At 43.4% G+C, this 23711-nt stretch overlaps 1 protein-coding gene and 1 long non-coding RNA gene across 2 annotated transcripts in view; one reads left to right on the top strand and one right to left on the bottom strand.

Annotated features, from left to right (window-relative positions):
• Positions 1–23711, top strand: part of LOC309363632 — a 92375-nt gene that overhangs the window by 9917 nt on the left and 58747 nt on the right. The window lies entirely within an intron of this gene.
• ASPSCR1 (ASPSCR1 tether for SLC2A4, UBX domain containing) overlaps positions 1–23711 on the bottom strand; it is a 66430-nt gene that overhangs the window by 27865 nt on the left and 14854 nt on the right. The window contains exons 4-8 of the mRNA XM_081899734.1: positions 20902–21002; positions 9570–9627; positions 8445–8518; positions 6296–6713; positions 5–144 (exon numbers count right to left, since the gene is read on the bottom strand). Of these exons, the coding sequence (XP_081755860.1) occupies positions 5–144; positions 6296–6713; positions 8445–8518; positions 9570–9627; positions 20902–21002 (791 nt within the window). The remainder of the gene's footprint in view (positions 1–4; positions 145–6295; positions 6714–8444; positions 8519–9569; positions 9628–20901; positions 21003–23711) is intronic.

The following is a 23711-nucleotide window of genomic DNA, read 5'->3' as shown; positions in this document are numbered from 1 at the left end:
TTACCTCTCATTCTGGAGCTGAGACAAACGTTTCCTCACATCATCTACAGTCACCTCAAAGAACTCATCTGGAAGTTCTTGTGAGCCAAAATCCAGTGGCTTCTGTAGATCTGGATGGCACAAAATTGGCTCTCGCTCCAGATGCTGTAAAGAACATAGGAACTGAAGTTTAGATGACTGGATCCAAGAAGGAATGGAATCAGCTGAGCATATTTACATATGTAAAATTGTGCTTTTTGGGGGTGTCCAGAAAATCCTGCCCAAAAGCATTTGTTCATTTAACTACAAAAAGGCTTCAGAATTACAGTAACTTTCAGCTTAATCATTCCCTGTGTGAATCTCTTTCCTGGTCTTAAAATAGAAATGGAGAAGGATTTTATCTGCTCTGCAATGTGAGGTTAGCTCCCCTGGTTCATACCCCATAAACAAGTACTCCTGTACCTGTAGATGTGCAAACCTTTCTGAAACACAGTTCACTCATTCCACTTACAAGATGGTCTGAAGACTGCTTTCCTTCCTTCCTTCCTTCCCACTGTGAAGCCGCTAAGAACAGCTTCAAAGAACAGCACCGGGTAAAGGTGCTTTTAAAATGCTGCGGTAAGTGGTTGCACACAAAGGAACAAACAAAGGGACATTGTATGGAAAAAAATATGGATGCCTCCATGTGCTGTTGGGGTAGCCATCTTTTTTACTGTACAAGGTCCCTTTGTGCCTACACAATTACACAGGAAGCAGTGGGCAAAAAGCCTCTTTCTGCAGCATTTTAAAGCATTTTTACCAAGGGCAGCAGAGCAACTGTGCTTTGAACTAAAGCTGCTAGGAGCCATAAGAAAGAAAGAAAGAAAGAAAGAAAGAAAGAAAGAAAGAAAGAAAGAAAGAAAGAAAGAAAGATCTCATAAATAGTACAGCTGAATCTATGTAATTTAAAAAAATTAAAAGTTATTTGATTTCATTTTCCCCAAATTATTATTTAAGTGCAATCAGTTTTTAAAATCCGCACGACAATAGGACCGACATGTGAAAATGGGATTGGGCAAACCTTCTTAGTTGACACACAATAATATAAGCTTTAATAAGGGCACAAGGCACAGAACACATGGAAGTGCACCACCTCAGAATTCTCGCTTGAATACAATGCCAAAATCTCCTCAAATGTGCACAGCTTGCACACTGAAAAGAAGGCTTCCAACTGAGCTTTCTCATGCAACAGGTTTGCACCATCAAGCAGGTTCTGCTGTTGATTGGGATGGTTTACAAGCAAGTGATCCTCCACTGTGAAAATCAGAGATGATACAAAATGTGCCCTTCTGAGCTTCAGAATTAGTCTGTTAAGTAGCAATCTCTGCATGCTTTATAGCCTGAAAGCTGCTGCCACTCCTTGTCCACATCAGGTATGTTGCCCATGGAGAACTGATTCAGTCAAGATTGCTATGGAAAGCCTCCATCAGTTTTGGAGAGACTGAAGGAACTCGGAAATAGTTATGCAGAAGTGACAAGCATGAACAAGAGACAGATTTCACCGAACCCAGCACTGGTGGCTTATAGCAGATTATATAGAGCAGAAGCATCAAGGCTATGCAACTACCAAACAGTGAGCATGACATTGATACCACGCTATATGTTCGACTGGAAGCAGAAAGACTTGGGGCTTGTGGGAGCTGGTTATCAGCTGCAGCCCACACACTGGAATAACCTGCATCTGCAAGTACCAATCTACATCAGAAGTACTACAGATCAGAGATTTAAACAGGAAAGTTGGTGAAGGATGGAGGGGAAGAGGCTTTGTTGCCACTGCTGATATAGTCTTTCTTTTCAGTTTCCCCTCCATGCATGCATAAGATTCCATTCAGTTGGCAAACAGTCCTGCTAGTTCTGACAGAAAAGAGAAGGTGCTGCACTGCAGAGCTACTGGCTGACAATCTGTAAATCCAGAGCTAAAAAATGATGGCACCACTTGGTCTGTATTGTTAATAGGCTGCTTTGAAGACCAGCATCCTTGACCATCAATGATCTGCTTAGCCTGGCCCCAGACTCCGTGAACTTGGGACGTTCCTATGTATAATCGCCCATACCCCCCACGCTTAATGTCTCTAGCACATCCCTGTCTGTGCCCTCTTTCCCACCCACACATCCCTGGCCATCTACTGTCCTATCTTATTCTCACTTCTCTGCAGCATCACCACCACCCCTCCCACCCCGAACAAGCCCTCTGGGAATAGAAGGAGTCTCTCTCAATTGTCAGTAGAGACAACACAAATTACAAGGCAAGATTTTCTCTATTTGTGGGCACCAGAGGGTAATTTGGGAAGTTAAAAGAGTGAGGTTGCGTGGGTGGGACCCTCAGCTACTTTTAGAAAGTTGAAGAGAGTTAGGTCTAACTAGAGGGTGAAGGAGCCTGATTGTAGCTTTCTCTGGGCAGAAAGCACAAGAAGTACCCGTGAGCTGCCAATCTGTCCTCTTTCAAAGACTACTGTCGCCTTACGCTGGCTGCTTAGGGACTGGCAGAAGAAGCAGAATGGATAAGCAACCGCCTTGTACTGACAGTCTGGGACAGCCGCTAGGAGCAATTTACTATAGAGTGATGTAAAAGGGTCCTTTGACACCCCATCTAAAACCTACGGTCCTATTTCCACACCTCTAACCTCTACACTGGAAAGATCCAATAAAAAACTGGTGTGTGTGTGTGTGTGGGTGTGTGTGGCAAAGACAGCTACTACTCCTAGCAAAGTCTGGAGGAAAAATTAACTCCCACACCACAGATTCCCTATGTGAAGAAGAGAGCCCAGAATCAAGAGCCAGCTAGCATACTGGCGGAAATTCCTGGTTTAATCTGAGAGCACAAACTATTGCACCTATTACAGGATCACACAAGGTACAGCAGCCTCTCTCAACCACTTAGGTCTCCAGAAGTTGTTGGACTACAACTCCTATCATCCCTAACTACTGGTCCTGCTAGCTAGGAATGTTGGGAGTTTTAGTCCAACAACATCTGGGTACCCAAGGTTTAAAAGGCAGGCTTAAAGTCAAGGTTCATTTGGGATAATATAATGGGACATTTCGTAAGTGTCACATCCCTCTTACCTCAGTTCTTCTTCCATCCTTTAATGCCCATTTAAATCTGTGCTTTTATGCTCTACTTCAAGATGGAAGAACTCTTTAAGCCTGGCACACTAACTTCTCCATCACTCCAATATCATTCTCCCATGGAAGCATGAAACAAAGTCTGATGATTCCCTGGGAGACACATTTTTGCTCTTTTCCTGGCCTTGCCAGCTCTCGGCAGAACAGAACAACTGGGGGGGGGGCGTGTAGGGAGAGCACTGGGGGCTGGTGGGTCAGATTAGGTCTGCAGGCCAGAGGTTCTCTATGCCTGCTTTAAAATCTTCAGGTCTTTCCCACCAACTCAATACAACTTGCTTGGTATAAAATTCTTCCATAATCTGAACTGTCAACATTTGTCTCTTCTCTCAGCAGCACTGACTGCTCAATAACTGAAGCAAATCCCAGAAGGGCTCTGTCTAGAAACAAGTAATTGACTTGAGGACAGAAACAATGCAACACATTCCTCTCTACAGACTATTAAACAAACCCAGGACATTGGCAACTTCCAGTGTGGCTAGGGAGGGCTGCCAAAAATGGAGACAAAGGGAACAGGACTTTTTGAATACCAAGCCCTTCCAGTAGATCTTCAATATGATGTAATTTACCGCGTCAACTTTCAGCTTCGGGTGTACAGTTGTAACAGAGGGGCTGATGGGCAACACTACAACTCTTACCACCATCATCAGTCAATGCCTGGAGGGGCTGCATGGTCTGATCATAGCCTTCAGAGAAGGATGTCAAGAACTAGCTATGATGCTCGCATGCAGGTTGCATGACAAAAGTTCTTCAGTGGTCATTTTGTCTGAGATGATTCTTCAATTCTGGAAACCGCTGCAAAAAGCACTTAAGGGAGTAATAAATGCGAAACTACTAGCCCTCGTCCACTCTCTTCAGTACGCATTTCCAAACCAAAACTCTCAAGAGATCCTTTGCCAACAGTATTACAGGCCATCCATTCGCCCAGTGCTTTGGCCTTGTCACTCAAACCTACTCTTTACACTCCTACGTATTACTGCGGTCCACAGTCAAAAGGGTGGCAGGGATTGCTGTGACGTTAAAGCAAGGTGGTGGGGCAAAACCAGCTCCTCTCCCACACTGCAGAAGTCTCTGATCTCTAGGGGAATTTGGAGCTAAGCTACCTTCTAATAATTAATGTTTTGACATCAAAGTATGGCTGGCCTGTAAACCATCCCCAGCCCAGAAGTGGAGGGACGCCGGCACAGATTTTATCCAGCCTCTTCCATCAAATCCAAAAAACCACACACAGGCACAACATTAATGGGAAGATTCTTTTGCTAAAATGGACCTTTGATGTTTAAAAATAATTTGTTTTGTTTTGGGGTTTTTTTCTTCTTCCCCCTCTGGACTGAAAAGGGACAAAAAGCAGATGCCATGCGGCCAGCCCCATTCTGGAGCTGCTGATGAGAGCAAGGCAAGGGAATGGAAGGAATGGAGGAGGGAGCGCAACGTAATCAATCAGCGGCAAAGGCACCCAAGATCAAAGGGCCTGAAAGCAGCCGTCAGAGTCGCACGCTGTTTAGCATGAGGGAGGGAAGCCTCCAACAGAACCTGCAGCTGCTCCCGAGACACCGCTCCATTGGCCCTGCTTTCCAACCTTTTTGGCATGTTGATCCACAAGTCCAATTTACTTGGTATGCATGGTGACCCACAGATTTGTTGTCACATGAATATAAGGACCTCAGGTCTTTGGCAGCCATCCATTTTGTGCATTTTTAATGGCAAGTTTGCCTAACACGTAATCATTACTCGAGCTGTATGGGGGGGGGGGCGGAATTAACTTAACATTCCTATTTATGTTGAATCTGTTCAAATATTACTCGCTTACAAAGTTGTTCTTATTTTGCTTATGGGAATATAAGGACACCAAGCATCTGATTGCAGAATGTTGCTTTGTAAACTAAGAATTTCCTCTAAAAACGTACCATTACACAAGTTTGACAAGAAGTGTCTAGGTTGTTGAACAGGAGGTTTCCTTAGCTACAGGCAAAACCATGTAAGAAGAGTTAAGGTTGGCCTCAATCCAAGTATCAGAATTGAACAAAACCAGCCAAGCCTTCAGCTGCATCCTCAAGAATTAAATCATGGCCCTTTTCTAGTCCCGGATGCCAGCAAGGTAGGGCAGCATTCAGTGACACACTCAAGAACCAGAGGTCACAAAGGACCACACAGTTATGAGTGCTCATAGGTATACATCACCTTGCCAGGGAAATGTTTGCTTTCTGTATCAGACGCTACACAGGGGAAAAGACTGAGGGCAAATCATATCCCAAGCACATCAGAAAGATATGCCTAGACTGGGGCAGGGGGAAGGACTGGCTCAATTTCACTTACTGGATTGGTGTTTCACTTACTGTTCCTAATTATTTTCTTTACTCATTTCTCTTGGCTAGCTCAGTCAAAAAGGTCACAAGAGACCAAAACTTCAGGAATTCCACAACAGGAAGGTTTCAGAAGAAAAATGTAGCAAAGTCAATTAAACTATAGTAAACCAGAGGATAACAGCAGTTGCTGCAACTCGACTCTCATTTCTGGAGGACAACCCCAATAAGATCTCACGGTTATGTCCCCCTCCTGATGCATTCGGATGCTAGAAAAGCTGTGAAGAAGCAGAAGTCCTGCTGAGTTAAGGAAGTCAAAGAACCTCTCAACTATGGAATCCATTCAGAGAACAGGAGACAACACCAGAGGATGCTTTAGTAAATCAAGATCCATTCCAGTTTCAGCAGAAGAGTGCAACTAGCTTCATAGTCTTCTGCCACTGGTTGTGAATGTACAGTTCAGTTTCTGTGCTTAATCCTTCAGTCTGCACAGCAAATCCCTAAGATCTGTGCTGCACTTTTGACTCAGCCCTGTCACTTTCACCTAACTTCCCTGGTTCCTAACAACTTGGATTTCAAATGCACCAGATAAGGGCTATAAATTCCCGCTTTCCCACCAACTTATTCCACTTTGACTCTTAATACATCAGGTCAAGCAGGCCGAAGATCAAACTCTGCCCAAACTATGTGATGCTCGTCAACATCAGAGGTTGTAGGCCAGAGGTTTACTGTAGGATTACGGGAGTGGAACTCTAACAAGCTTCCTCCATCTCTTCAAAAGCCAGTGCTAAAGGAGGACAAGCAAAGAGAAAATCCCGCCTCCCCAGAACACTGTAAGAAAGCCAAACCGCTACCTCTTTTTGTTCCTTTAGCTTTTCTGGACTGTTTTTTAGCTTCTTTGGCTTGGAAGGCCCTCCAGGACTGGACAGAGATGTTGATAGGCTTGGCGATGGCACATCCAATACAGAAGAGCCACCACTCAGACGTTGGCCACCACCTACAAAAGGGACAAATGGGGAAGGCATCGAAGGAGAATGGCAGGTCACTGAGCTGCTCTGAGATTCTGCACTCCTGTCCTGCTTATCAGTGCTATTGCTGGCAAACAGAGCCTCATCGCTGAAGGTTGAGCTTGCTGGGGAGGCAGCTGTATGTGGCACAGGCAGACCCCCTGGCTCTTCGCTGGAAGGTGACCTTGCTGTCAGATCTTCAGGAGGATATTCACCGCTTCCAGCTTCTGCGTGGCCAGAGGTGGTGGACTTCTTTTTGACCACCCTAGACATAAAGAGAAAGAGTGAAGCAGTCGCTGACAGTGGAAATGTTGAAACAAAAAAAAAAAATTCCTTCCAGTAGCACCTTAAAGACCAACTAAGTTAGTTCTTGGTATGAGCTTTCGTGTGCATGCACACTTCTTCAGATACATGGAAATGTTGATTTTTTTTCTTATTCACAAACAGCTCAGGCTAAACAGGTTTCCCAAGTCATTTCATCAAGAAAGGAACAAACAACAACTTCGAAAAATCTGGGCACATAACACGCCACAGAAGCAATGCCTAAAAATAAATGCCACTCTTTACATGAACAAAAGCGGGCATGTTGTCCTCGGGGGCTCCAATTTTGGGACGATAAGACAAGCAGGAGTAGGTTAACAAGTTGCAGATCACAATCCAAGTTCACTGCGCCTCTTATAGGAAAAGAGACCAGCCCTACCCACTATCCCACCATTTTGATCAGTTGCATAATGGACAAAGAGGAAAACAAGTCAGAGCTTACGGCTAATAAAAGTGACCTGAACTAACAGAATACAAATCACAACATACAGATTTATTAATTAACAAGAGTATCCCTATCCTGCAGTCCAGAAAGTAGGTCAGGAGACATAAGTATGTACAGACATACACAGGAAAAATATCACTCCCCTACAGAAACTATGTGGTCAGCCCACTGCAGGAAAGCTAGAATCAGTCTTTTCCTTTAATGATGAAGTGGCTCTTGGAAAGATAATGAGAAAGGAGCAACGCCACATGTCCCAGGCTAAGGGGTGTGTGACTAAGGTAAATACTGGAAGACCTAATCAAGGGTTTGAGTATCATGCCTGAAATTTTAATTTCAGATACTCAGGTGTTGCATTCTCCAACACCTGAAGCTGCATGGAAGAGGCAGAAATGCCGCCGCCACCACTAACCCCCCAAATTAGTTATTTCAGGGTTCACAAATAGTCAGTGTTGTATGTTTTAAGAGCTAAAAGACAGCAAACTCAAAATGAACAACTTCAGATTCATGTTAAAAAGTCCATCAGCAATCAGCAAGATGGGAAGAGTAAGTTTTTCACTGCCGGCAAAAGGAAAAAAGCAAGAGAGCCAGGAAAAACTCATGGGGATGTACAATATGGCTACTGGTGTTAAGAAAGCCCTGCCCCACATCCTTAGCAATCTCATCTCATGTGAAGCTAGTCCTCTCTTGCTTATCTCTATTTATAGGGAGGGATGGATAAGTCAAGGATCGGCAACCAGATGTTTTAGAGACCACATCTCCCACCATTCCTGACCCACTGGCACTGCTGGCTGGGGCTGATGGGAATTGGAGCTCGACCACATCTGGAGGGCACCAGGTGACCAATTTCCTGGTGCAGGAGCATGTATTCTGGAACCAGTGAAGGCAAACTTTTCCAGTCAGCTGGAATGCTGCAAAACATGGATATATGGTCTGCTAGAAGCAGTTAAAGGTTCTGCTCAGAGTTTCATAGTGCTTCCTCCTGAGTGAAGCAGACAAGCCATTATGAAGAAATTCCTCCCAGCAAAATTGGGGGGTAAGTGGCAGCAGCTGCAGCTACAGAAAGTATATCTAAGCAGCTGTTTCCTAAAAAGGAAAATCCAATAATTATCAAGGACCGCAAATATTGGTCTCTGGACATTTCCTTAAATGCATCCCTTATGCAAAAAAATAAAAAATAAAGAGGGAAGCAAAGTGCACTAATAGGGAAGACAATTTGTTCTTTCTCCCAACCTGATGATAGCATTGCCTCCTGTCAGACCAAGTGACTTCAGACTTGTCTTCTCCAAAGCAGTTTTCCCAGTTACCTGCAAAAGAGATGAAGGCAGACACGCTTCTCAGTTATGCAGAGGCTCAATGCTCAGAACTGACACCAAGGAATAATTTGAGGGCTACCTCACATACTCTGTCATACTTGTAATCAGCTTTATGCTATTTTAAATGTGTTGAGCCTGGAGTCAGGGAAGCTTTGCAGGCATAAAAGGTCCCAGGTCCAGTTCTTGCCATCTCCAATTGAAGAGGGATGGGGAACCCATGACCAGATGTTGTCCCAGCCAGCATGGCCGATAGAGATGATGGGAGTGCAGCAACATCTGGAGGGCCACAGGTTTCCCACCCTTGAAAGAAAGGATTCTTGGGTCATAAGATTCAGAAAGGCAGGTGTTGCTTGAGGCATTGGATGCCACTGCCAGTCAGAGTAGACAAATCTGGGTTGAATGAACTACTTTTCTGGCTTGGTATTAAACAACTTCCCAAATTCATGTTCAAGGGGGCAACTTCTCATCCAGAAGGAAGCTCAGAAAAAATCAACTGCCTCCACCACCCACCCTGCAAGGGCAAACAACCACCCTGTGCCCTTGCAAGATGGCAGAACCAATGTCAATCACCTCTTAGTCTCAGCACACGGGTGATCTATGCAGACCCAGGGGAAGGATATTGTTTATTTATTTGGGGGAGGGGGAGCCTCCAGAATGCTGACATATAAAGTATTAAACAAAAACAAAAATGCTGCAGAGATCAAAACATGGAAAAAGCAAATATTTATTAAAATGAAACCACTGTTGTGACTCTTGAGCTTTAAAAGAACTTAAAAAAACACACAGACAGGTCATTGAGAATGTTTTATGGGCTCAGAGGCTTGTGCCGAGCGACCCGTGATTATGTTCCAAGCAGAGGGCTTTTTTTCTCCCCCACACAAACACGTCAAGCTTTGAAGAGACCAAAGCTCTTCCATTTCCCTTCTTCAGCAAGCCCAGAGATGGAACACATTTTCCAGGCTGGAAAGCTGTGCAGGGTATATTTTGTTATTTTCAGTGGCAGATGAAGGGGGATGGCTGAGAAGAGGGTTTGTTGACTTACCTCATCTCGCATGTAAATACAGACGGGGGAGGTCTCACAGGGCTGCTCCACGTATACCCTGCAAGGGAAAGGGAAAGCAGGCATGCCCTGTTAAGATAATTCTATGCTGGCTTCATGCCCATTGGAAAAGCAACCTGTCTGACCCAAATCCTATAATATATATATATATATATATATATATATATATATATATATATGCAGGTTTTGGTGTCCTCGGGTGTCTTCCCGTGTAAAAGTTGGGGTGTCTAGGCGACGTTTCGACGAGGTCTCACTCATTCCTGTACCCGTGAAAATCTACGAAAGCATATATATATATATATATATATGGTGAGATTTTCCAAGTCTGTCCCAATCCAAATATCCTATTGATGTGGATATTCCAAGCCCAGTCTACATCTATCAGTATTAACGCTCAATTTGCAAACTGCTATTTTCTCTCAAGTTTTTTTGGGGGGGGAGGGAGGGTTGCTTCAGAAAAAAGTCATACTGAAACCAACTGTATTACACAGCATCAGGGAATGAATCTTAAAGCACAGCACACAGCCTGACTCAGCTTGCAAAAAAGTCCAATTCAGGTTGGTCTTCAAGTGTTGGGTCCTAAAGGTAAAGGGACCCCTGACCATTAGGTCCAGTTGTGGCCAACTCTGGGCTTGTGGTGCTCATCTCGTTTTATTGGCTGAGGGAGCCGGCGTACAGCTTCTGGGTCATGTGGCCAGCATGACTAAGCCGCTTCTGGCGAACCAGAGCAGTGCATGGAAACGCCGTTTACCTTCCCGCCGGAGTGGTACCTATTTATCTACTTGCACTTTGACGTGCTTTCAAACTGCTAGGTTGGCAGGAGCAGGGACCGAGCAACGGGAGCTCTCCCCGTCGTGGGGATTCGAACCGCCAACCTTCTGATCGGCAAGTCCTAGGCTCTGTGGTTTAACCCACAGCATCACCCGCTTCCTAATCTGACCCAAAAGACAGTATCCCTCGGGCCACACATCTGACATCAGGTGCTGGACAAGCAAAGACCTGGAGGAACATTAATGTTCCTTGGCAAATGGGACTTGTATTCAGTGCCTTTTAAATCTGGTGCTCAATGCAAGTCCCACTAGGATTTGCTCAACTCAAGTCGAGTTGACCCCTACTGAAAGCGGAGCTTGCAACTGACTGACGGTGTCTGCAAACCCTGCTTTCAGTGGGGATCTTCCTTTGCAGCCCCACTTGAGTTCAAGCCAGAAAGAAAGTGACATGGGGGGAGCTCAGGAAAAATAAGGAGGGTGTCTTTTATCATATGTGGTGGGAATGTAGTAGTATCAATTTGGGAGATGATACATAACGAATTGGAAAAAATGTTTAAAATGACATTTGTTAAAAAACCAGAAGCGTTTTTACTAGATATTTCTGATCAAGGACTGCCAAAAGAGAAATGGAAAATATTCATGTATGCGACAACAGTGGCAAGAATCCCAATAGCACAAAACTGGAAGACTGGAGAAATACCTTCGAAAGCACAATGGCAGGAAAAATTGATGAACTACGTGGAATTAGCAAAGCTAGCGGATAAGCTACATGAAAAAGACAATAGTGATTTAGAAAAAGAATAGGAACCTTTCATAAACTATCTGAAGAAACAACTGAAAGAAATGGACTCGGTAGCAGGATTTGAATAAACATTCACAACTTTACTGAACAAAATGCATGAGGAATAACATTGTAATAACATTTTGACAGATAAGGAATAGCAGATTGTATCATTTAATGTAACAAGCCAGAGGGGGAAGCTGAAGGAAGTCAATGGGAAGGGGGGGATGTAGAATGTATGTTTGGAAATGATTTTTATACTTGTTGTTAGAAAAGAAAACTAATGAAAATTAGATTAAAAGAAAGAAAGAAAGAAAACTTGTAAGGCTGAGCTTCAGAGGCCCGCTGTGTGCCTACACACGTCTCCTCTAGATAACCTCCCTCAGTTTTTGCAAAGAGAGAGGAGCTAGTTGAAACCACCCTATGGCTGCCACAGTGCAGTTTACGTTTCCCTTAGGAAATGAAAGGGCCAAAGAAAGAAATGTACTGTACAAAAATGGGGGAGGCAGGCGGAGGATGAAAAGGAAAGAGAAAGACGGAAGGAGACATCAAGGACGCAGAATGGAGGAATTGCAGCAGGCCCTACAGTAGTGTTGGAGAATGTTACACTAATGCCTGGGTGCATTTTAGTGAATCTGGTGGTTTCATAATCTCTGGATTTTTTATTGCTCAAATAGGGGCGTATGGCTGTGGCTATGGGTACAGTGGTACCTCTAGTTGTGGACATGATCCGTTCAGGGGTGCCGTTCGCACCCTGAAAAGTTCGCAACTAGAGTGGCGCTTCTGCGACTCAGCAGTAACATCTAGACCAAAGGAGCGTTTCAGCCCTGTTCTTGAGTTTGTTTAAAATCATTTAAGGTTTATGATTTCTCTATCTCCTTCTGAGGAAACGGAATAGTTCAGTGAAACGAGGTTTGTAGCTGGGATCCCATTAAGGCTTTGTTCAATTCTAGGTTTTTCTAATTTTTTCCTTAAACTTTTTGATTTGTGGTGGTAGTACCCTGAATATTAAATTCTCTAATCATTGAGGCTTGCCTGGTGGTACCTATATTAAAGGCCTTTCAGGATAAACTGAACACCTTTTTATTCTCCCAGGCATTTTACAAGTTCATTTTTTTGACATTGGACCAGATTACTTCTGCTTAGGTTTTAAATGATGTTTTGCTGTTTGTTCTGTTTTTTAGGGAAGAAACTATTTTCTTTAATATTTTAATTAATACGTAAGTGTTTATTGTCTTAACTCTGTGTGAACCACCAGAAGACATAGCTGACTGAGTGGCTAATAAATGTTCTAAATAAATATTATTAAAATATTCATTTGTTGATTTCTGTGTGCGGTAGCAACTGATATTGAAAGGTAGGCCGTGTGTTTGTGTGTGTGTGTTCTGGTTGGTTAGCAACCCTACTGTAGAAAAAAGGTGTAGATAGAGCTAAAGGCTAAGGCAAATTAGTAGGCCTAAAGGTACTCCCAGCATTTGTGAATATGCTTTGCACCCCTGCCTACAGGATACTTGCCTGTGGAAGAAGGCTATTGCTGCTAACAAATTTATACAGAAGGAATAGAGAAAAGTATATCCAAAACCCAGCAAGAAGACTTCATTCCAAACTCCAATTCAATTCCTGTTTAGGACTGAATCAGGCCTAGGGAAGATGTAATGTTGCTCTTTCCTGAAGCAGAATCTGTCGTGCCCAAGTTCAGTTTAGAATTATGAGATTTCAGGCACCAAACAAAAATACTTGGTCGAGACAGGAAAATAAGAGTGCCTCAAAGGCATTCTATGTTACATTCACCAGCACCACAAAATGAATGGTTAGCACTGAGAGGCTGAAAGGAAAGAACCAACAAGATTTAAGCCTAGTGGGACTGGATTTTAAGAAGGTTTTCTTTTTGGAAGGGTGGGTAGGAATTAGTAGAATAGCACACCTTCTTAGATTCACACCTCCTATATAGTCATGTGGCAAATGTCCTAAATAATAACCCGTAGTTCATTCTCCAAGAAGACAGCAGCTGCCAACAAGACACATAATGGACCATACTGTAGACTCCCATTAGTATCCAACAAAAAAATGGGCTTTATAAGGAAGTTCCCAATCTTTGTAGAGATGTCTCTTCAAACTCTGTCACCACCTTCCACCTCCGTTCAACTACGTGGTTAAAACAACATAATTCTACCCACAATTTTTTCCAGCAGTGGGGGAAGAATAGTGTGCAGCAGCCCAGTTCACTCAAATGGAGAAAACCATTTCCTGTTTGACCAGTAAGCATTTGGTGAAACAGAAAAAGCGTCATGCCAACATTAAGGGTTGAGTGGTACCTAACCAATATTTCCAGTGCAGAACATGTTTTATGTTGGCAGATGTGAAGCTATGCTCTTGCAAAAGGAGAAGAATGACACATGCCTAAACTACAGGCTTTGGAAACTGGAACTTACTCAGGACAGTTCTACAATAACAGTTCTTAACAGTAAATGTCAAGGTCAAGCTCAAAAGAGCACCCTGCCAATGACAAACCTGTGAGCACAGAAGAGGAGCTGCAGGATTCCTAAAAAGCCTTCTCTCTGAGCATGACATTTGTGTAATATTCAATTTCATTCTATAGAAGCAGTGCAAATCAGAAAGGTGAGCTAAGGATAAGGTCACACAGCAGAATTTTCTTCAGGATGCTTTAAATAACCTGCTGCTAATGGAACCCTTGGAATTGCTTGTGTCACTGCTAACTATTCCAATGTTTATCCATCATTGAGGATTTCTGGCAAGAAACATCCTACAGCAGATTTGTCTCCTACATCATTTCTTGCTTTCAAAGCAGGAGTTCTATCTAACAGGTTTCCAACACTCTTTGGATTGATGTTCCATACTCAGTTTCCCTGAACCGTACCTTGCAAAGGAAGCATTCTAAACTAAGGTCCTTCCTTTTCAAGATGCCTTACTCCACCTTCCTGTTATTTTCTTCTTACGCTAATAACTTCCACATGATATTTTCAGAATGCCAAAGACATGGTGGGTACTTCCTCAAAACCAAAATAAAAAGCTACAAAAGCAGTACAGGTGACAGTTCTCTGCAAATGTCAGGTCTGAAGCTGGGATTCAGTTAACTGGCACTGCTAGCGGAAGCCTATACAAGGACCTTCATTAGAACTAGAAGACTTTTCCCCTCTCCCCTCGCACCTTCCCAATTCGCTGGGGGGGGGGGAGGTAGGAGAACCCCCAGAGGAACCCCCAGGGAAGAGGAAGAGAGGGGAGATTATTCCATTGGACAAGCAGAAATGCATGTCCTGATGGAACATTTGTAAAAGCATGTTGCTGAATTCCTCCCGACATGTTTAACATGCAAGGCTACACAGGAATGCAGGGATCTGATAGACAAGCTAAAAGGGCCGCCCCTCCAAATCTGGATAGCCTGGGCATTAATATCCCAAGACTGTGTCTCCCTGATCAAGCCTCTGCAAAAGATGACACACACATAGCCCCAAGAGATGAGATTGTGTGCAATAGTTGGGAGCCAGCAGGCCCCTCCTCCAGCTGCTGCTAATCCATTACGTGCATTCTCTGAGGCAAGCAGACACATCAAACAGGCTGCCATTTCTTTGATGTGCTGTTCTTCAGAAGGGGAACAGCAGGCAGATTAGATTCCCTCATGTAGGGATCTGACAGGGCCTGTAAACATCTTGTGTAAGGACTAGAGCATGCCGAAGGAGGAGGAGGAGGAGGTGGAGCAGTTCACAATAGCTTCCAGACCTTCTTCAGACCTAATTAGCAGAAATGGACACAAGGGACCTGGGGGGAAATTCCAGTGGGTTTACCATACTTATCCCCCTTGTGCTCCAAGAGGAGTTTCAGAACTCCAAGAAAACTCTCCAAATGGGGCTGCCAAAGGAGGATGCAGAAGGGTCAAGCAGCTAGACAAACAGCTGTGGCTACCAGCATCCATGCTAAAACAGCTACTGAGCCAGATGGCTTACAAAACTCAGAAGCACCCCAACTTACACAACGACCAAATGCAGCCAGGAAGATCACCAGCTCAGTTCACTACTCTGCCAGATCACGTATGGCTTTTAAATGTTCCTAATTTTTTAAAAAGCAGAATATCATCCAAATGGCTGCCTTCCCATCCCGGAGGGCAGAATATCCCAGCTGTCTGTCGTGGACTGAAATTAATAATAATTAGAACTTCTGTGAGTGCTTCTCATCTTCAAAAGAGATGTTTCATCAGCACTGTCATACCTTAAACCACAATAAGCCAAATGTCTGCGAAAGAGAAAGAAAAATGCCAGCTGATAAACCAAGCAAAGATATTGCAGAGACCAATAAGCCAGGCTCAGGGGGTATGCACTCATCTCCGAAGCTGATAGTTTCATTGGGCAAACATATGAAGCTGCCAAAGACCAAGTCAGACCAGTGGCCTATCTAACTCACTCAGACTGGCAGCAGCTCTCCAAGGATCTCTGGATCATGGTACCCAAAATCTGTTAGTTTGTTTTAAATGGATACACTAGGGCACCAAGACACTTATTCATGTAAAGAGTCTGCCGTGGCCCTGCTCCTAGGTAAGACCACAATTTTAGTTCTTAAGGTGAGTTTCACTGGTATTTCTTGTATTTCTTTTTGGAGAGAGAGAGTTCTCTATTAAACACGTTTAAGGACCAAAGTAGTGGCACCAGCCTAGCCACATCATTGGGCAGCAAGCACTACTCTCCAAATTTTAAGAGCTTCCGAAATTCTCTGAAAGCAACACCAGACCCAAAATTTATAAATATATACATCCTGCCACTTCATGAAATGGTCAAGAGAGAGAGAGGGCGTAGGGCAGGGAGAGGAAGCAGTGTGAAGACGAAACTTCCAGACTACTTTAAGAGAAGGAAACAGGAATAAGAAGTGTGCAATAAATCCTCCAAAATAAGCAAGCAGATTCCCAACTTCAGTGGGATCACTTGTAAGGGACAGAAGAAGAAACGTATGCCTATGGCAAAAGGAGGGAACATAAATTTAAGTAAATAGCAGGCTTCCAAAGAGAAAAGACAGCAAAAACATGTGACACCAGCAGCATGAACAGAGTAAACTTGTATTCTGCTTTATGATCAGAAGCCAACCAAATTAGGCTAGGGGAAAAAACCAATAAAAAAAATTAAATTAAATGCAGCCTTTTGAAATACAGTTAAAGCCTCCCCAAGAGTTGAGCAGATGCCCTGGAATCAATTCAGTATTCAAGCAACAAATTAAAAAAACTAGTAGGACCCCCAAAATCGTTGATACTGAAGTAGGATTTTCCATACACAGAGTTCTTCAAAATAACATTAGCTCATGAAATAAGATGACAGCATGCCACAAAACCAAGAGCAGGGGGAAATCTACTAAATGAACCAAACCCTTCTTGTTTCGTGTTGCCCTTCCAGTGAATTTCTTACACGTCACAGAACTCTGGAAGGAAAAATATTTTGAAACATGAACAGTTTTGTGGCATCGAGACCCGACAGATGCAATAGACAAAGCAAGTTTCTAGGAAGATAGGTATGATGTGCTATTAAAAGTCGTAGAGCAAGAGTTGAAAAGCTTTAAACACTAGTGGGGGTAGAAATAAAAATTAAAAAAGCTATAGAAGCTACAATACTTCCCTACAGCACAGAAACTATGGAAGATGTAATAGAATGTCATCTGGATGGTCTGACTCTGTATAAGGTAGCTTCCCAATTTCAGAGCTTTGAGGAGTACCTCTCATGCTTTGTGTGCTGAGGCACGCTGATGTGCTACCATAGAACTCGCAGCATGTCACACAAGTTAAATAATGAAAGACTTTTGTGAGCCCAACTTTTCACCAAAAGAACTGGCGACCTGCTACATCTTTTATATAATTCACTGCTCCAGTCTCACCTCCTTCCAATCAGCCTCTGTTGAAGGTGATTAGTTTTACTGTGTCTTTGCATGTGAAGTGACTTCTGATGGAGACACATAGCAGAATTACCTGAAGTCAGAGGAGGCCAGGAAGAAGGCCCAGATCAACAACTCAGGAACTCCTCCAAGTGTGGCTATTCTTGTGCTCACTAAGAGCTTTAAGAATTAGCTGCATTTTTAATTTTAATTCAGGAAACAGAAGTATATATCCCATGATAAAGTACGGGAGATGACGGCTTAAAGATTTCATAATCATAGAATAATCCATGAAAAATTCTGCATGTCAAGATGCATTTGGAGTTCACACTAAATCATGGGTTATTGTGACGGGAACAAGTCGACTTTGCTTCTCGTCTCACGCACTGACCCCTACTCTACAAGCTCCACCGCCAGCACCCCAGTGTACACCACGGTGTCCTCAACCTTCCCTGGCAGTGAGAGCAGAAGGTCTGCAGGAGGCTTTTACTCATGCTTGCGTGAAGGCAAGTAGAATCCTCTGATAAAACAGGCTCCCTGATTGCAAGGAGTCTACTCACAAACACACACAATCAAGCAAACACAAACAGAGGTTTCCTACAGATCTTCTCCATACAAGCATGGGGAAGCCCAGGGACTGGGGGCAATGCACAGGAAGATATTAAGGACGGGGCTTGCATGCACCCCCCTGCCCCCTTCCAACACTTTGAGCATTTGCATGATCAGGTAAATTCCTAATAAGAGTCAGCAAAGTAAGGCCTGAGGGAATTTGTGTATGGTAAGAAACAGAATATGGGACGCGGGTGGCGCGGTGGGTTAAAGCACAGATCCTAGGACTTGCCGATCAGAAGGTTGGTGGTTCGAATCCCTGCAACGGGGTGAGCTCCCATTGCTTGGCCCCTGCTCCTGCCAACCTAGCAGTTTAAAAGCACGTCAAAGTGCAAGTAGATAAATAGGTACCGCTCCAGCAGGAAGGTAAACGGCGTTTCTGTGCGCTGTTCTGGTTCGCCAGAAGCGGCTTAGTCATGCTGGCCACATGATCCGGAAGCTGTATGCTGGCTCCCTCGGCCAATAAAATGAGATGAGTGCCACAACCCCAGAGTCAGCCATGACTGGACCTAATGGTCAGGGGTCCCTTTACCTTTAATAAACAGAGCAATCTTTACACAGATTCATCAGTAGGGGCTGAACTACAGAAGACGACTGCCAAGTGGATCCGAGGTAATCCCTAGTTGGGGGTTTCTACAGAGTGTGGTGTGCACTGTGTACAATAAAGCCATTAGATGTGAGCCAGCACATGGAGAAAGGGCTAACAGGTATATCTTTTGTAAACGTCTGAAATTAGGAGTGCTCTGTGGCAGTCACACAACGATGCAGATAGACATAAACAATATTACTTGTGAGGTTAATGTCTCCAATGTGTCGGGCGGGAGGGGGGACGGGCAGGAATACAGAGACTGCAAATCCACTAGCTGGCAAAGAAATAGCACTCATCTGCTTGTTGTTATTCATACCAGAGTCCAAGCTGGCCCACCCACCCCTTTCCTGGTAGTTCTATCATTTCAGCTTTAGAAGTCCTGGTACGACAGTAGGTCGATGACTCCTTTAGATGATTGTTGGAATGGTTTCTGAGCCCGAAAGAAACAACCGCCAATTACACAATCCTACGACGCCGCACGTGGACTACGGAAAAAGACCTTTAAATAGAACGGGAGCCAAGAGCTCCCATTGGATCAGAAAGAGAACTTGGAACGAATTCAAGCAGCAGAGATGACAGAAACCGTATGAGGCTGAGAGCCCCTTCCCAAGTGTTAGAAGATTTGCCTAATAAGTGAATGTGATGGGGGGGGGGAGAGAGAGAGAGAGAGAGAGAGAGAGAGAGAGTGAGAGAGTGTTAAAGGCGCTCCAATAGAATTTGTAGCAATCACCCTCGATTTATGAAGTTCAGCCTTCCATGCCACAAAAAAGAAACGAAGTTAAGCAACAAAATTGTCTTGGAGTACGAATCATTCGTTTGACATTTTGGTTTGAAAGAGCACCTTTTGTTCTTGAATCCTCTTCAGGAAGAAGGAAAGCACTAAATGTAGGCTGCAGCAAGAGGGAGGCAAACCCTCACAGAAGCTTTCTAATACAGAGACGCTATATTGGAAGGGTAGACCGCTTCCAGGTTAGAACAAGGCCTTTCTCCACTATAACCATAACTCAGCAAAGGTTTGAAAAAGCCCATTCAGTCAACACTATGAGCTGCAAGCATGCTTGGAACTTCTCTGCACAGTCAAAAGTGTGCTCAATCAAGTTCTAGCCATGGCACAATTCTCTTACACATCCCCTTTCAATCCCATCTGTGCAGATGGGATTGCATACAATACAACCCTTCTAACAAACAAAAACAAAAAAGGGATCATTAAAAAATATAACTATGAATAACATGATGATACTGTTACTCAACTTGTGAAATGTACACAAGAACGGCTGGCTTTTAATTTCTCTTTTCCTTTGCTTTCTTTTTGTTAAATATGTCATTTCTATTGTTTTATTGCTTTCGAATATAAATGATTTTTTAAATGAAAAATGGGGGGGGGAGCAGGAGCATACAACCACTGAAGACTGAAATAAAACACTGTGTTGGGGGTGGGGTGGGAAGAGAAAGGAAGTTGTGTTTGTCTCGCCAGTCATACGGCACAATAGCTCGTGGCACTTGTGCAACCACATTTCATAGAGCAACCAAAACAGCAGCAAATGTACCTTCCTGGTGAAAAAAAATCACATCATCCTAGATAAAAAATGTTGTGTTTGAAGCGACAGTTCAAAGGATACTGAGTCAGGCACACACAGACATGCGAACAATGTACAGTCATTGAGAAACAAAATGCATGTTAATGGCACAATAAACTGACTGTGAAGAAGTACCCCTGGAGAAAACACACACACATACACGGCTTAACAGGGTGTGTGGGTGTATCAAAAGCTGCTTTGGAAGTGTGCAAGAGGTAGCAAAGAAGAAGCAGAGGAAAAGAGGCACGTTAATGAGATATAAAAGAGGCACTCTAATGAGATATAAAACGGTATGTTTGGACAAAGGCACAAGTCCTCTTCAAGTGCTCAAAAGAACACATGAGGACTTAAACTGGATAGGGGGTGTGAATGTGCGTGCACACACACTCTACCTAATTTTCAGTACTCGTATGTTCTTCTGAATGCGTGAAAACTGACGGCTACATTTTAAACACTATGGGCAGGGAGGGGTGATTTGAAGCAAGGAACTGATAGGTTAGGTAGGAAAGGGTTAGCTGCTCCCTTCCCTCACCACTTCTCAGCTGAACCCTTCCACAGTATCTGTTAACTCACAAAAAGGGCATCGGGCTGCAGTTACATGCCTTTTTGTGTAATGAGTAGTTTGGACCTAGTGGTGTATCTTCCCGTCTTTCTGCTGGGAGCTAAACGAGACAGGAAAGAGGATAAGAAGCCTGAAAATGGCAAAGTAGTTAACCAATACTCTCTTGCCAGCATTATTCTTCTCAAATGTAGACCGAGCTATCATCCGCTTCCATTGCTGAACCCCCGCTTTTAAGCAGTGATTCCAGCTTCCTTAAAGGAAACTAGCAGTTTTTGCCCTGAATGAATCAAAGTTCCAGGACAATGATGAAAGGTGATCCCATTTGCAGTATAACCTAGTCCTGCCCAAAGCAACTGTCATTAGTGAACAAATAGTGAACAAAGAGCTATGAAGCATAACAATCATATTAAATACAGTCATTAATCTGAAAAGTATTCATTAGTGGAGCCTTATTCAAGTAGCAGCACAGAATCAATTCATTTATGACATCTTAACCGTCTGTGCTTTTCATCTTCAGCTTTCTGAAACTTTTCTCTCTCATCGCTCTCTGTCTGCACTCACCTGGTCTGTGCAAAGTGGTTAAGAATATCCCACAAGGTCTGACTGGAGCAAAACGTGTCTTGGAGCCTAGAGCAATCATCCAGCTGCAGCACAATCCGTACCTAGGAGGTAGAACCCAGGGAATTAGAACAGAATATATATGTCCCAAAAAACTAATGGCAGAACAGTATTTGACAAGTTGCTTAAGGTCACATCTGGCAAGTCAGCCATCCAGGGTCACGTCAGGCCAACTGTATCCTGACCTCCCCATCCAGAATTTTGACTAATGCTTCAGACCAATAAATATCAGCACATACAGTGACCCAAAAAACCAAACAGATCATGTGGATCAAATTGCAGTTCCATTATTGTCTCTCTAGAGACATGTATAGAAGACTTAGATGGCAGAACTATATTTTGAACAAAACCACACTGCAGAGTTCATGGACTGCACTACTTCATACTTCAAGTGAGGGATGATATTTGTCAATGGACGCCTGTGCAGAAAAGTAGAACATCGAGGAGAATCAAGGAGAGAATCAAGTTATTCCATGGGAACTCTATCATTCTATGATTGGAAGTGTTCCTGATTCAAAAAAGCCTGTTTACAATAGCTAATCTTGACCCTTCTGCATTCAACTGCATCCTGACTGGTCCTGAAAAGAAATGCAGCAGGAGTGCAGAATGGAAAGTTATATGAACTTGGCTATCAGTTTCATCGCCTGGGGTCAATGCTGGTGTACACGATGTGGCTGGACTTTGACATACTTCAAATGAGCAATAATCAGAGGTGTTTGAGTTTCTTCATATATGCAATTACCTCCTTGGCTCCATAAAAAACAGGGAGATATAAAAAGACTGGATCACAAACAGAGTTCCCTAGGGTAGCTACGAAACTGGACTATTAACATTTGTAGGTAACTGTCATAGAGGGTTGTGCAGACTGAAGAGCTCCTCCAGTTTGCATGTCTACTCTACTATAAAATAATTTCAAATAAAAGGTAGTCACAACAGCAAGCATGTGCATGTTTTGCCAACAGTTTTTTGTGTGTGTTCGCATCTGTTTTTGCCAGATAGTTCTATTGGCTTGGTAGTTAGGCACAGCTGCAGACACAATATATGTTAATGAAGTTTTCTTTTTCATGGGCAAAGACAGCTAGGTCTCACTATGTTAAGTCAGAAACAAGAGGACATTTGGCATAATCACAGGGATCCACAACTAAGGACAAAAGAGCATTAGGGTGGGATAACAAACAAAGGAATGCCACTAAGAAATCCTTGTAGAGATATCCCAATATCCATAGGAGTTTGTGTGCAGGCACACACAATAAGATATGTTTTCTCCCATGTATAGGTTCCTTAGAACTCATGATAAGGTATCTTATTCAAAATACAGATAGGTAGCCATGTTGGTCTGCCATAGTCAAAACAAAAAAAATTCCTTCCAGTAGCACCTTAAAGACCAACTAAGTTAGTTCTTGGTATGAGTTTTCGTGTGCATGCACACTTGGTATCTGAAGAAGTGTGCATGCACACGAAAGCTCATACCAAGAACTAACTTAGTTGGTCTTTAAGGTGCTACTGGAAGGAATTTTTTTTGTTTATTCAAAATAGCTCGTCTTCTCACTAGGCTAGATCTCATCTGAAGTCTAAAGACACTGAATAATTAGCTTCCCTATGTCTATAGGAAAGTTATTTTACACTTTAGATCTGTTCTCACCACTGCACATGATCCTAGGATCCTGTCACAGGCCACTCCAAACCTCGCTGCCACTGGGGAAAAACAACCCATCCAAAAACCGGACCTGAAACACTTTCATTCAGAGGTAGATTTCTTTCTCACTCTGAAAGCAGAATTAAGAAAAGCTGAATGCTTCCAATGTAAATTAATTACTTCTTTAGCAAGGAATTTCACTTGCACAATGTTAAAAATGGCCAACTAGTAGATCCAAAACAGAAGGAGGCAGCCATAGTTCAAAAGGGGCTGCGTCTGACAAAGGCAGTCATGGACAAAATGATAAAGGGAAGGTCAATCAAAAGTTCCCTTTGGGAGAAGCCATCATGGAGGAAGTTTGGTCAGAAACTGCAATCACTTCTGACCAGCAAAAACCTAATTTCCATTTGAGAACACTCTTCATCTGACACGCCACATGGTCAACTCAGCCCCTGGATTTTTGTGATATAAAGGAGATTTTTCTTGCCCATGTCAGTTGCACAGTTGCACAGTTATTTAAATAACTGTGCAACTGTGTAACTGACATGGGCAAGAAAAATCTCCTTTATGGAGAACAGAACTTTTCCCTCCGAAGCCATGGATCTGAGAACCATCCACACTATCAACTGCAATCTGAAAGCCTGAGCCAGTAAATGACATGCAGGGGTGGTCCAATGACGTCTATAAACATTCAACAACAAGCAACTCCTGCGAACACAGAATTTGTGTTCTTTTTATGATAGCTTTCACTGTAACTGGGAGGGCAAAACGCTCTTTTTAATAAGCAAATTCTTTGAGAAAGCACCAATGAAATCTCCAGAGTTGGCAATGGGGCAAGAGCGCTGAACCACCATCCCACTGAACTCATTCTGCACATAGGCCTCATCACCGAAGCATCCAAGGGTTCTGGGGAAAGAGACAGACACAACAAAATCCTTCCAAGATTTTAACAAGAGTTTTTTTAAAGTAAACCCTATACACCATAAAATCCAACGTGCCCTAGTGCTTTCATTGGCAGGGTATGATTGCACCATGACCGAGAGATGTGACCTGCCTGGAGCCAGCAGCACGCCCCTAGGAAGCAGAGCTTCAGACACTAAGCGAAGGGCCAAAGTAG

The sequence above is a fragment of the Podarcis melisellensis genome, assembly GCF_964234715.1.
Source record: "Podarcis melisellensis genome assembly, chromosome: 2".
NCBI classification, from domain to species: domain Eukaryota; kingdom Metazoa; phylum Chordata; class Lepidosauria; order Squamata; family Lacertidae; genus Podarcis; species Podarcis melisellensis.
The sequence above is the reverse complement of the archived record's forward strand: the minus strand, read 5'-3'. Positions and strand labels throughout refer to the sequence as shown.